General features: G+C 36.8%; 1 protein-coding gene across 6 annotated transcripts in view; it reads right to left on the minus strand.

Moving 5' to 3' along the window:
* Nucleotides 1-4,255: 4,255 nt before the first annotated feature.
* The window catches only part of RALGPS2 (Ral GEF with PH domain and SH3 binding motif 2), a 257,998-nt gene continuing 247,861 nt past the window's right edge, over nucleotides 4,256-14,392 (minus strand). For all 6 annotated transcript variants that reach the window (XM_078156472.1, XM_020984311.2, XM_020984310.2 and 3 more), the window contains one exon: nucleotides 4,256-10,299. In XM_078156472.1, the coding sequence (XP_078012598.1) occupies nucleotides 10,270-10,299 (30 nt within the window). In that variant the 3' untranslated portion in view covers nucleotides 4,256-10,269. The remainder of the gene's footprint in view (nucleotides 10,300-14,392) is intronic.

The following is a 14,392-nucleotide window of genomic DNA, read 5'->3' on the forward strand; positions in this document are numbered from 1 at the left end:
TGGCTGTTTTGTGGGAGAGATTACTCAAAATCTTTCATCATTATCTTTCAAAATGCTCGCCAAATTATCTTGTACTCTAACCCTGTGTTTGCCCTTTATAGTGACGCTTTTCTGCTTAGCAAGGACAGTGTTTGATTGGGGTGGTTAGGGTGGTCTTTGGACTTCTTGTTGTGGTGACTTGTTGGTACTGGTTAAACTTCTCTAAGAAATAGTCAATGTCACAGTCAAGTCAACAAGCATTGAGTAAATGCTTAGTATTGTGCCAGGCACTGCGCTAAGGACTGAGAATAAGGAGAGAGAAGATAACTTATAAAAGAATGCTGAAAACAAGGAAGGGAAGGGAGTAGGAATGATGGAATGATGAAGGGCATGGTAGGGAAAGTCCAGAGAGTCAGTCAGCAAGTGCGGCTTGGAGAGGAATGAAGGACCTCTGCCTTAAAATGGAGGCTCTGGAAGGAACCAATAACCAGAGGAAGAGAGTATAAGTGTAATGTGAGTAGTCCAGTTGTTGGGTACTTTCAGGAAGAAGAGGTTTCTGTACAGCATGGTAGAGAATCCAGACTGGAGATGAATAAAGACATAGCTGGCCTAGGCCTCCTCCTTAAAATTATCTTTACTTATATCAAATTTTTGCTCTTTCTCTCTTATGAGTTGAAAGTTTGTTTAAACACGTCAGGCCAGAGCCACTCAAATTTTTTCTTTGGTGCGGTCTTATCTTTACCTATTCTTCTAAATTGGCACTGATTTTGATTTTTGCTTTAACCAGTCAAAACTACTGTATACAGACAGCTGATTTTGAAAGTCATCTCCTATCTGTTAATATGCAGTCAATTTCATTTAAAAAAAATGATACTGTTTAGAACTTGTGATGTTTTAGTACCTTCTCATTTTCTTCTTGAAGCAAATATTCACAATTTGAAACTTCTGAGCAATATAACATTTTTGGCCTCTCATTTCTGGATCACAACCACTATAGTACAAGAGTTTTTTTAACTGATATACTTTTTGACATCCAATACAAAACCTCAGTGTACTTATATTTGAATCTTTCCTAATGAATGGAGAGGAATTTAGTTAGCATTTGCTATATATTAAGCAGAGTGTGTTACGCACTGGGGTTATAAAATGAAAAGCAAGACAGTCTTTGCTCTCAAGGAACTTACCTGCTTTAACGTCATTCCAAAATCATATCCATTTTGGACACTGAGTCATTTGACAGTGTCAAGAACTGTGTGGGGAGGACTTTTTTTCCCAAGTCTTCATTAGCTGTGATTGCCAACAAGCTGGAGGCTTCAGCACCTACAGAGGCAGTTGCCAGGTCATATTTTCACAACGGTTGGTTCTTTGGGTGATGGTTGTAAGAGGAAGGTTAGGTTGATGTTCTGGGGTGTGAGGGAGGGAGCTGTTCTTCCTGGGTCTTTGGCTTACCTGCCTATTAGTGGTAGTTGGCATTGGTAGCGATGAGAGATTAAGCCTCTCTTCCACAGGGGTTGCTCCATCGACTGATGACTGTAGTGGCCAGGCTAGAACAGAGGTGACTGGCATGGGGACATTGTTAGTCCTGAGGTTCTTGGGCTTCTGCCCATCAGTGGCAGTTGGTGTTGGGATAACATACATGAGTTGCCTCCTTTAGTGATGGCTTATAGAGGCTGGGCTGGAAGCAGGCAATGGTCTGGGGGGTGCATCCACCTCTGGGGGTCTTGGGCAATAGGGCTCAAAGGGAGGAGGTCATGGTGAAGGTGTTTGAGCTGTCATACACACATCCTTTTGTCCCTCTATCAGGATGCCTACCTGCTTCACTTAGGCTGGCTTACCCACCCTGTTGGTGGCAGCTGGTTAGCAGTTGCCCAGCATATAACCCCTGAAAACAACTTATGCAAACCAACATAAAAATGATCAAAACCTTATACTTCAGTAGTCTACAGTTTTTTCCAATAAAGGATGGACACATGCTTTCTAAATTAGTACTAATACTGGCAATGAAAAAAATCAACCATTAAGGTCATTTTTTCATAATCTGAAAAATGAATATGAACAAAACATAATGTCATTTGTTTTAAATAGTTTGAAGATTACAGAAGCTATTATGCATCATAATGTGTCAAAACACAGTTGGGATATTTATATTTCATTTTGTTCCCTTTCTTTATATACATGCTACTCTTTGCTATGTTTGTGAGACAGATTACTTAGAAATATTTTCATATTTGGTAATTGTTTTTCCTTGCCAAAATTTTAAACAGGCATCTGATGATCATCTGAGAAATGACTATTATATTTGGGGTAAAAATATGCTTAGTCAGAGATTTGTCCTGGATCATTAACTTTCTTTACCCCATTGAATCAGGCTTTGATTTTAGATTTCCTTTTATTCAACTGTTTCCGTATAAACTTTTGCATTTGTCAAGGACAACGTAAAGGTTGAACAAGGGTCTTTGCTTAATCTGTTTAGCAGTGTTTGAACTTGGTCCCAAGCTATTACCATCCCAGCAATGAACATCACATATTAAAGTATATTCTTCCAAAACTTATGTTAAAGCTGAACTACTGAGTTTTCTGCAATTATTTCCCTTAAGGAAAGTAAAGGTGGGAATGGCCAGCATGCCCTGGTATGCCATCACCCAACTGAAACTTCTTGTCCTTTTGGTTTTTCATAGTTTGGGACTTGAGTCCTTCTGTCTGAATCATCTGTGAACATCTCACTCCTTTAACTTCCTTTTGATTTTAGTTTCTGGTATTCACACATTCATCCCAAATTCAGCATTTGCTTTACTTAATCTTGGATGACAGCACACATTTCTCTCAGAATCTCTTGCCTAGTCATTCCATCCTCAGTGAGAAGTGCAACCATGAATCCCATGCCACCATATTGGCTGGACATGGTGATTTCTCCAAGGTCTCTCCAGTTACTGTCTGAGATGGACTGTTTCCTACCTAAACTTTTAAGTCTTACAAAGTGCCTTGCACAATCTTCTGCACATGGTGGTTGTGCAATATTTGTGTCTGTGTGTGCATGTGTGCAGGAGGGTGGTGATTCAATGTTTCTGAATTTTTACTTACATGTGTAATAAATGTAAGGAGCAGCTAGGTGGCCTAATGGATATAGAGTGCTGGGCTTGGAGTCAGGAAGACTTACTAGCTGTGTGACTCTGGGCAAGTCACAACCCCATTTGCCTCAGTTTCCTCATCTGTAAAATGAGCTGGAGAAGGAAAGGGCAAACCAGTTCAGTATCTTTGCCAAGAAAGAAAACCCCACATGGGGGTCACAGAGAGTCAGACATGACCGAACAACAGCAAAGACTGTTGTTTCTTCTTTTGAGAACCGTGGCTTCTACTCCCAAGTATTTGATGTTCTAGCCACTCCCACTTCTGCATTAATGTCACTATGTATCACTGTATGTTGGCTTGCTTTGGAAGATCTTGTCAAGTTCTTCCTGATTTTTCCCCCTTTACTTGGCTTTTGAGCTCTTTTGTTATGTGGCCCCTATATCTATTTGTCCAGTCTTGTTACCTGGCACTCCAGTACCTATCTTATTCCAGTTAGGTTGGTCTCTTCACTATTTATTTGCCACGACCACCTTCACTACTTTGCCTCTCTGAAATGCCACCTTCTCCTCCTAAATCCTGTTTTCAAGGGATAGCTGAAGTTCTACCTCCTCCCTAAGTCTTCTCTTACTGCTCTATCCCAAATTGGCATATAGGGCTTTTTTTTCCTTTTTCTGTTTCATGTGTTAGTTTTGGCATTTCCCAGGAGATTATAAACTCTTTGAGGGAGAAGACTATGTCACATACTTCTGTATCCAGCATAATATCTAAGCATTGTACTGGGCACAGAAATCCCGAGCATGTATTTTTAAGACTTCTGGAAATGATCAAAGCATCACAGAATATTATCAGTTCTAAGAGACTTTAAGAGATTATCTCATGAACTCTAAGAACTCATTTTAAGAAATAACTTGATAGCTATTTTCATATAATACAGTATTTTAATTTAACTGGTTTCTCTTTGTATTATGTACTGAGAAGAGATCCAAAGGTTTCAACCAGACTTCTAAGGGAGTCTATGGCACAAAAAAAATGTTAAGAATCCCTGATCTGGTGCAGTCTTTCATCATTTTATAGATGAAGAAACCAAGGCTCAGAGAAGTGTCAGTGATTTCCACAAGATCGCATAGTTGGATAGTGACAGTCTAGAATTAGTTTTACATAGCTATAAGTGACCAAAATGAAAATGAAGACAATACTCTGCACTATCTAAATTTTAAGTAATTTATTTTCAGTAGAAAGATTTCTGAAATCTGCACTTAAATTCATTTTAAACTAGCTTATGCAAACACACAGATCACACGCACACTCACATATTAAAAAGAAACAAAAATTCCAAAGAGCCAAGATGCACATCACTCAATGAGGTCATAGTGCAATTGAGTTCTCTACCATGACTGTACCCTGGGGTAATGGATAAAAAGGAATAAAAATGGCTTGTGTTTACTGCATATTAACACTTATTTCATATCTACTCGGATACTGATTCCCACAGATTTTGATCCTCATTAGATTAAGTTGTATGACTCTCTCTTCCCCACACATACTCTAGTTGGTCTTGAATTTGTCAATAATCAAGGTGTCACAAGCCCTAGAAATCCTGGTAATTTATTAACAAGTATCATTCTAGAGCCTCTCTCTTTCATTATGTTGCAACTTATTGGCTTAATATGCTGTCACTGGATCATATTTGTGAATAGCACTAGTGAGACATATACCATAAGTGGAAACTTAACACTGGCTACCTAGCATCGAAAGGGCACCTAATAGTCATGTTGCTTTTGGCTTGTTAATTCAGGAAAAGCATTCAGCCAAAGCCACATCCCACTATTCCATTCCAACAATCCCACCACTATTCTGCAGTACTAATAGCTGGACTCAGAATTTAAGTTTCGCTCCGCTAATAACCCCAAAGGACCTGGTTAACTTTTCATTGGGCTTCAAAGACCCTTTGAATAGTTGATTATACCTGTTCTGCATCACACTACCCCTTTAAAAAGCAAACATTTTAGCACAGTGAATTAGCTGAACAACAGTGGCTCCATTCTTGTGATGAATTCAGAAGTAAAAGCTACAAACTTTTAGAAAAGTGTTTAGTTTTTATTAATAAAAGTTAATTTCATTTATTTCTTCTCCTCATGTTACCTCTTCTGAGCTTAAAACCCTCTCATATTCAAATAATACTTACATAAATTTTGGTGAAAGATTGTTCTTGAAACTAGTTTTTACTAAAGAATGATTGTAAAATTAAAAGGAAACATTTTATAAACTTTAAAAGATATTAAACAAGGGTACTAGGAAGCTTATGCTGATGATATCTAGCTTTCCTGTTATATTTTCAAGAGAACATAAAGATGACTAATTTAATGACTGACTGACCAAACTGAGGGACTCTCATTTCTGGCCATGATATAGACAATGTTGAACTAAGACCTAGTCCTCCTAGCCCAAGATTTTAGCAACTATAGAATAGTTTCCCCTTAATACGTTTTCTCTGGTTACATTTTATCCTTTCCCAAAACTCTTGAGAAAGGCCTTGTATTTATTCTATGTTGACAGAGGCATCTCTTAACAAGACATCAGATAGTTCTCATATTAGTTTTTTTTTTTAAAGGATTTGTTTAATGATAAGGTTTAAGGTACAGAACAGAGGGGCATACAGAGAGGTAGTATGTCTAAAAAGGCTCAAAACTCTAAGGAGGATTCTGATAATAATGTAGAGTCACCTATTTACACACGTTCTCAGTCTTAGGTTTAGTTGGTGGAGAGAGGGATAGCACATACTCTTGAAAAAAAGAGGATTCAGCACGCAAATGATTATTGTCATACTCTCTGCCCTAGAAGTGGTCTTCAAATTGATAAGGCACTGACCAAATTTTTCTCACACTTTAACTTGAATCTACCCTTTCAAATAAGCTCAGTGTTTATATATACAGATTTCTTTTATTAGAACCCTCCATGTAGAACGCCTTCTAAGACACAAGCCATTTCTGGGGGAAAGAAAACAGAAAAAAAGGCATTTAAATAATTTTTAAAAGACTGATTTCACATGAATTATTATTCGTCATCAATGTGATTTAATACTAGTTCTCACATTCAGAAGTCTAGAGAAGGCAGTATGTATCACATTGACTGTGAAAACAATTTTTTTTAAGAAAGAATATAAATCTAAACAAAAGAAAGATGCACAGTAAAATGTCACTGAAAAAGCCAGATAGCCATCAACAGGTGCTTTGTCACATCTACACTTAGAAGCATCATCTTATTGTTCAAGCAGGACATAATCTAATTCTCCATTTGTAAAAAGGGATCCAATTATTCATTGGGCCTTTGGAGCTTGAGATTTTGTTGGAGCAGAAAAGGCCTTCAGATCGACAACACTGTTGTAGTTGCCACCTCATTCTCAGAGCAAGAAGTTATGTTGGACTAGTAATTTAACTGTGCTTCAGGAAATGGCTGGGAAACCAACAATAGAACTACAGCCTCATTTTTATCAAGAAAGCAAGTCTTCCATTGTTTTGACTCATTTTTCATTTGGTAGCTTCTATCTGTACAGCAATAAACATGTAAAGCACAGAGTCTTATTTAAAAACAAACTGAAATATAGTTTGGACAGGAAAAATTTAAAATAAGCCTGAATAGTCAGATAAAACTTGAAGCACACAGCAAAGGGGAGCAGATAGGATTCAGAAGACTACTTATTAAAGGGCGCAAAACATGATGCATTTTAACCAGTCTCCTAACATTTCTTATGGCCCTAATAAGTCTTTTGGAAGACGATGAAAAATCGGCACAAATACTGTGCTGCTATAATCCTCCTTGCTTTCGGCAGATGGAACACGTAGCTATATCTAATATCAACACAGTTCATACAGTACTTAGTGCAGTAGTCATAGGGCATTTTCCACAGGAAACAGTTTTATAAAAATGAAGCACATGCCTAGCAAGAAAGAGTACTCGAATGCAAATTGTTTGGATCCCTTTCTGTAACGTCAATACAACTAACATTTACAGAATGGAGAAAAGGAAGGTGTGTTTTCCCAACTCTTTTTTTTAGGCCTGACAATGTGGAAAGTTCTCTGAAAATAGTACTCTGAAGATACAGCACATACGACTTGAACACGGATGGGAATCACTAGCAAACACGTACATTCAAAGTAAAAGGAAATTTACTTTTGTTCCTAAGCTTTTAGAATTGAGGGTCTTATTTCTACACTAAAAATACACTTTGATGTTAGAGTAAGTTGTAAAACATGTGCCTCAAATGAAGTGTTTGTTGACGTCCATTCAAGGTTTTTGGACGTGTAACTTCTAGGGTTTATTCCCTGAATCAATTTAAATTCCCTCCTAAGTATATTCTGGGTAAGAGGAGGGAGGAAAAAAAGGACATATTTATGATCTTATTTCAAACACATAGAAATTGAAGTGACAGCAGGCTTAATAAGATAGAAGGAAACTTCTCATTTTCTAATGAACCACTTAGGAAACTTGGTAAGAACTTTAGTGATTTTGCTATACTGGGAAATTCATTTGAATGAACATCAATAAAACAAAAATAGTGAACTTCTGGATTGTACCTATAATGTTTTAATTGATGACTATTATTTGTAATTGGTTTTAAATACTATGATAATTTTGGCATCAATGACAAGTTCCTTGAAATGGACTAATCTGAAGTATGAGATAAATTAAGAATCTCGAATATATCTGTGGGTCAAGTGGAATCATTACAATCAAATTCGGCAATTCTTCTATGCATAAACAGATTAAAGAGTTGAAAATATCAAACACACCTTCCAACACAACATGGTTCTGTCTTTGGCAAAACTATGACATCAGGCTCTGACTCCCAGTTGCATATTTTTGCTCTAACATGAGAACAGAATGGTTAGCCTGCAACATTAGCTTATATATATTTAAAAATCCACAGGTATGTCTATACTAACTCTTTTAAATTATACACACTGTCAAAAACACTTATTTCTGAAAAGAAACAAAACACATTAAGGAAGTTTAAAAAAATGAAAGACAAAAATTAAAGATGTGCAAAGTCTACATAGTAATACTGCTGGCTATGCAGATGGTGTCTTTGCTATGTACCCAACATGGGTCAGACTCGGAGGACGCATGAATTGAAAAATGATACTCTTTTTGCTATCTTCCAATTCATGTCACTTTCCAAAATAAAACATTTTGAAGTCAAAACCATTATCTCATACGACAGACAAAAACAGAAGATAATGGACACTAAATCAAATGTTGTTTCTAACTGCCTTATATCAGATATATACTAAGCAATTGCTACATCCTTTTCAGAAACAAAAAGAAATCTACAGAACTTAACACTTCGAAAGACTTCGGCATCATAATATCCCCTTTCTCACCATAATTGATCCTTATTTATTTCTGGGTTTAATACTATTACCTATTTAAAATTTCACAAGATCAAGGGCTAAATACTTATGGTAAAAGGAAAAAAAAAAGGTGTAACACCCCCTAAGAAAATATGTGTAAAATTATTCATTTTACATAAGGCTAATTTTATAAAAGGAATATGGAGATATAAATCAATTTCTAGAAAATGTCATGTGATATTTAATTTGAGCTACTTTTAAAATGCAAGAGGGCTGCAAAAGTTTACTTAACGATAATTGTGTAGCTGACCAAATAGTTAATCTTTGTTCGAGTGCTCACTTTGAAGTTCTGAGGTGATAGGATTTAGACTGTATTGTAATTATTACTCTCCTCTTTATATTTCTGTAGTTAAATGGAGTGTTGCATAGAAGACAGCACAATTTGGTAATTCAAAACATAGATATAAAATTTAACTAACAGGATATGATTTCCTGTTAAAGGTCTTTACTAAGTTTCTAGAAAAATGTCTTATTATAAAGGGCAACTTGTAGAAGAAGGAAAGTTTTTAGATTTTAATCTCTGTCTCAAATTCATTCATACATTATATATTTTCCCTTTCAAAATGATTGTTTTACTACATTCATCTTAAGGTAAAAAAAATCCATGTTCAATTTATTAAAAAAACCAAAATCATGTATACAGTGGGAAGACTTTAAACCAATGTGCTACTGAGTTTCTTCTTGAATAATAATTAAAATGAATAATTTCAAGAAAATAAACTCTGGCACTCTGTAGTTTAAACACTATAAAAGGAAAGTTCCTGACTTCTGATCTCATCAGGTATGTAATATCTTATTGACATAAATCACATGTGACTGCAAAAGTAGATGATCCTTCCAATTATGTCATATGGTTATGAAATCACCTTTGGGTAGGATGTCTAGTTTAAGATTATAATTCTCTCCTAAGTCTCTCTCCCTGTCATTCAATAATGCAAATGCCTGTAGAATCAGACAATGGGACTAAATTTTAAACCCAGTTAGAAACATCCATGCTTTTCTGGATCTTTCAATAAAAAAACAACTCCCCTCTCCCCACTCCAGGGTCTGGTGTATGACTACTCAGCCTTTGTGTCTCCTGCAGAAAATAATGTTCCCCATACAGTACTAGGAATTGCAAGTTTAGTGTTTAAAACAATGATAAAAACATCGACGATGACAACCCCTCCCCCACCCCCCCAATCACATTATTACAATTACAGTTCTTTCACTCTTGGTCTGAGAGAAAGTGTGGGGCTACAGATGAATGGAGTATGAGAGAAGTTCTTAAAGTGGGCTGCTGGTATAATCCCTAAAATGTGAAAATTTCTTTACATCCACAGTTCAAACCCAGCTCCTAATGTAACCCTTAAGAAATGTTTTACTCTTTTCTTTAAAGAATATCTAAAAAATGTGATTCCCTCCCCCCCTCCAAAATTAGTAGAAAGTTAAAAGAAATGCAAACTAGCTACAATCTACCCTAAGCACAGCACCGCCAGAAGTCTCACACACACTATTTGGTGTTTCATGTTTTTCCTTTCACTCTTTAAGGCAGTGGTTTCCACAGGTCAGTTCAGAGAAAAGAAGCATGGTCCATGGCAGTTCATGTTGCAACTCCAATCTTTCACTTTGGGAACATCCCTCATCATTGTGAGTCCATTCCCTGAAATTAGTGCTTTTTGTGTGTTTGTTCAGTTCTCCAAAGTCTAGAGGCTGAGCCCGCAGGCTCTGTCCTGGCACAGATTTGTATAGCTGGCACCCACTCATCAGGTCCTTCCTCCACACTTGTGAGCCACAGTTCATCTGTCTTCTTTTTTAGGTTTTTACCCTTTTATTCAAAAGTCATCAAGTTGGTAGGAACCTAAAAAACATAACAATTACGACTTTTATTTTTGTCAAACTGTCCCAACATCTTAGGTCATTTAGGCAAGAAGCCCATGTCAAACTTTCTAATTTGAGATTATCCAGAGAATCCAAATTGTACATTACAAAAAAGAATATAGTATACTAAAAACATTCTCAGTCTAGTGCAGTGGTGTCAAACTCAAATAGAAACCTATCTCTGTGAGCTGCATATTGACCTAAAACCCCCACAAATTATTGGTCATATTACACTTCTGTTCATTTTGCTAAATTCTGAACTGGTGGCTGGACTGCAATTTTGCTGGCAGCGAGTTTGACATCTCCGTTTTGGAGGGTCTAGAAGAAAAAAAACACAACACAAACATACAGATCAAATAAAGCTTAGCTAAAATCTTTGTAGTGAATTAGTGTGTGAAAAAGAAGTGCTTTGACTCTACTAGAGGAAGGACAGAACTTCATCTAATGAACATTTATTAAGTGCCTACTATGTGCCAGGCACTGTACTAAATGCTGGGGATACAAAAAGAAGCAAGACAGCCTCTGCCCTCGAAGAGCTTACAATCTCACATGGGAGACAACATGTAAACAAACATACACAAAGTAAGTTATACGCAGGATAAACAGGAAATAATTAAAAGAGAGAAGGCTTCCTACAGAAGGTGGGATTTTAACTGGGACTTAAAGGAAGCCAGAACAGACCCCACGCTACTTTTCTTCTGGTTCTCTGTAGTATATTGTTTTAGTCCATGTTTGAGCTATTTCTAGCAGTCTAATTACTTCACGGTGGTAGAAAGTGTGTTCACTCTTTCATGTGTTCCTTTTAGACAATGCCTCCAACATGGAACTAAACAAATTAAAAAAAAAGTCTAAAAGAATTAATGTACTTTCCCAAAAGAAGTTATTGTATTGAGGTAACATTTTATTTAAGAGATCATTTACTCTACTTAGGAAAACATCCATGAAACAAGAAGTGAAAAAGACCCTTCATAAAGCCAAAACTGATGTTGCCAAGTCCATGCACTAAAAATGAGCAGTTCAAGGTTCATTCTCACTGTAATATGTACCTGAATAGCCTCTGAAGTATCACCCCGTTACAACACATTTATATATGACAGAAGAGTTCATAATGACCTTTAGGAATTAAAAAAAAAAGCTTATGTTCAACCAGAAGGCAAGGAATTATATAGTTTCTTTTAGAAGGAGAGTGGTGGTTTTTTTTTTTTTAAAGTGGCTAAAACAAGGTCCTGGAACTTCAATTCAGTGATCTGGAAAATTCACTTATGTGCCTCATCATATTTACCACCTATGTTGGATGCTGAATGATGAATAAGCAAAAATAGCAGTTCATGTTTGCATGTTTTATGTTTATAAAATGTTGTTGAAAAAGCACCATCATCCTCAATTTGCAAATGGGAAAGCTGAGGCTCAGAGAGGTTAAATTAAAGCCCTACGGCTAGCAAGTGGCTCAGCCAGAGCTGGAACCTGGCTCTCAACACTTAGGCTTTCCCCTGTGACATAACCATGTTGTCTTTCTGCATCAGACATTACCACTTTAGCAACACAGTCAAGTCCCTAATGACTCATTTCCCCTGACCTGAACTTGGAACAGAACTATGGGCAAACTCATAACTTCTCTGGGCTCCAGTTTCCTTATCATACATATAAAGAGGAGATTAGATTGGATTATATCATCTTATATTTGTATAATGTTTCAATTTAAAAAGTACATTAATGTTTTTTGAGATATTTAAAGTGTCTTACAGCTTTAAAATTCTATGTAAATCCTCTGAAGTATATCTCTAAAAAGAAATGTTAGCCAGTGAAGGTAGTTGTTAGTTTTGTCTTCCAGTGATAATGTAATTAAAAGGTTTTCTCTCATTATCAATTTTTTAAACCCACCCTGATAGAAGGATGAATGTTATTTCATAAAAATTATGGTGTTTGTACAAGGAAAATAGGAGTGGAGCTAGTTAGGACACAGAGAGAGGTAAGCAGCCCAATTGTTATACTAGCATTAGAGAGCTGTGAAAAGAACCAGAGGAAGACTTGTAGTATGATAGATGAGCTACTCTCTGGAAAACTTAGGGAGTCTTGGACAGGTGTTGAACATGATGAGAAGATGCAGGAGGGCTGGGTACAGTCAGTATAGGGACTGTCCTGCCATGTGTAGAATATGCTCACTGCTCACCTCTGCCTTTCAATCTTTAGCTACTGTAGAGACTTAGCTCATGAACCACTTCGTATGAGAAATCTTTCCGGTGGGTCTTAGTTATTAATATTCTCTTCCTGCCCATCACCTCATATTTACTGACCTGTGTAGCCCCTCAGAAGAAACATAAATTCTTTGAGGACAGGGACTGTTTTGTTTCTGTCTTTGAATCTCTAGTGGAGTATTTATCTCAATAAATGCTAAATGAATGTGCACCAGTGAAGGAAACACTGATATTTAGATATGGCATCATCAGTCAAGTACCGAATATTTTTTATTATATAAATTCATTTCTATAAGCCATCTTGATACCCAAAGTTGTAAATCACCCTCTCTGGCTTCTGAATGGGAAACTCTGACTGTTACAGCAATGATTTCAGAGGCTAATGGCTGAGTCTTGTCATAGAAGAGCCATAGGAACATAATGGGGAAAAATATTATTTCCTTTTATTGCCTTTTATTTCATCCAGATTCCTTATAGGAGAGGTCTGACAGTTGAGTTAATTATCAGAGGTTTCTCTCACCAAATAATATTAATAAAAACTAAACTGTATATAGTAGTCTAAAGTTTACAAGGTGTAGCTAGGTGGCACAGTGGATGGAGCACCGGATCTAGAGTCAGGAAGACTCATCTTCCTAAGTTTAAATCTGTTCTCAAACATGTACTAGCTATGTGACCCTGGGCAAGTCACTTCACCCTATTTCCCTCACCTTCCTCATCTATAAAATGAGCTGGAGAAGGAAACGGCAAATAAATCACTCCAGTATCTTCGCCAAGAAAATCCCAAATGGGGTCATGAAGAGTAGTCAGACATGACTGAAAAATGACTTTACTCAAAGTTTGCAAAATGCTTTGTATTATTTTATTTGAGTCTCACAATGACCCTGTGAGGCAAGTATTATTGCCACCTCACAAATGAGAAAACTGGAGCATAGAGTTCAATTAATTTCCAGCAATCTTTGAGGTGGCTGGCTATTCTTGCGTCATTCATTACTCACTCTGGCTTCAACTTTCTTTGCTCTATCCTGCAGAGCTGTGGTATTCCTTCTTTGATCCTCTTCCTACTCCCCAGCAATAGCTTCAAAAAAAAAAAAACCCAAAACCCAAACAAATCGGAACAAATGACTCTTTCTTTTGTCCTTAGTTTCAGTTCATTTCAGACTTAGGTAATTCTAACACAACTTTTGTGGAGACATTCTCTTATGTCCCCATAAAGTGGCCTCAAATGTCATCTAGTCTACTAGGTACCTGAACAGGAATCTTCCTTTACAATATGCTCCAAAATAAGTCATTTAGCTTCCACTCAAATATCTTCAGTAATGGATATCAATAATAATAAGCATTCACATTACAACAGTATGTTATGTTTAACAAGTGCTTTCCTCTTAACAACTGTGTGAAGTATGTAGTAATCTAAGTATTATCATCTCGGCTGTACAGATGGAGACTGGATCTGAGCAGGTAAGTGACTTGCTCACGATTTTTATAATCATGTCAAAGGCTCAAGTGAGGTTTGAATCTAGGTTCTGTGAATCTATGCCCAGCACTTCTATCCCCCAAGCACTCTGCTGCCCCTTTCGTTTTCATTCTCTGTTACTTGCCTTTGTTTCCATCTTCCCGTGACAATCTTTATTGATATCTTTTAGCATGATTCTGAATTGCTTTCTAAAAAGGTTAAACTAGACCTATAATTGTTAGACAACTTCAACTATATACAGGCCATGTCTTCTCTAGATTTGGTTAATAAGTCCTCATCCATGTCAAGCTCTTTAAGGCAAGGAGTGACCACCTTTCCTCTTCACTGAGATCACTTCTGTGTCTTCATAATTTTATTTGGGAGAGTTTCCCTTTCCCCCTGGGCTAATTCCTCCTGTAAAACCT

This window comes from Phascolarctos cinereus, unplaced genomic scaffold (genome assembly GCF_003287225.1).
Source record: "Phascolarctos cinereus isolate Bilbo 61053 unplaced genomic scaffold, phaCin_HiC Scaffold_5;HRSCAF=322, whole genome shotgun sequence".
Classification (NCBI taxonomy): Eukaryota; Metazoa; Chordata; class Mammalia; order Diprotodontia; family Phascolarctidae; genus Phascolarctos; species Phascolarctos cinereus.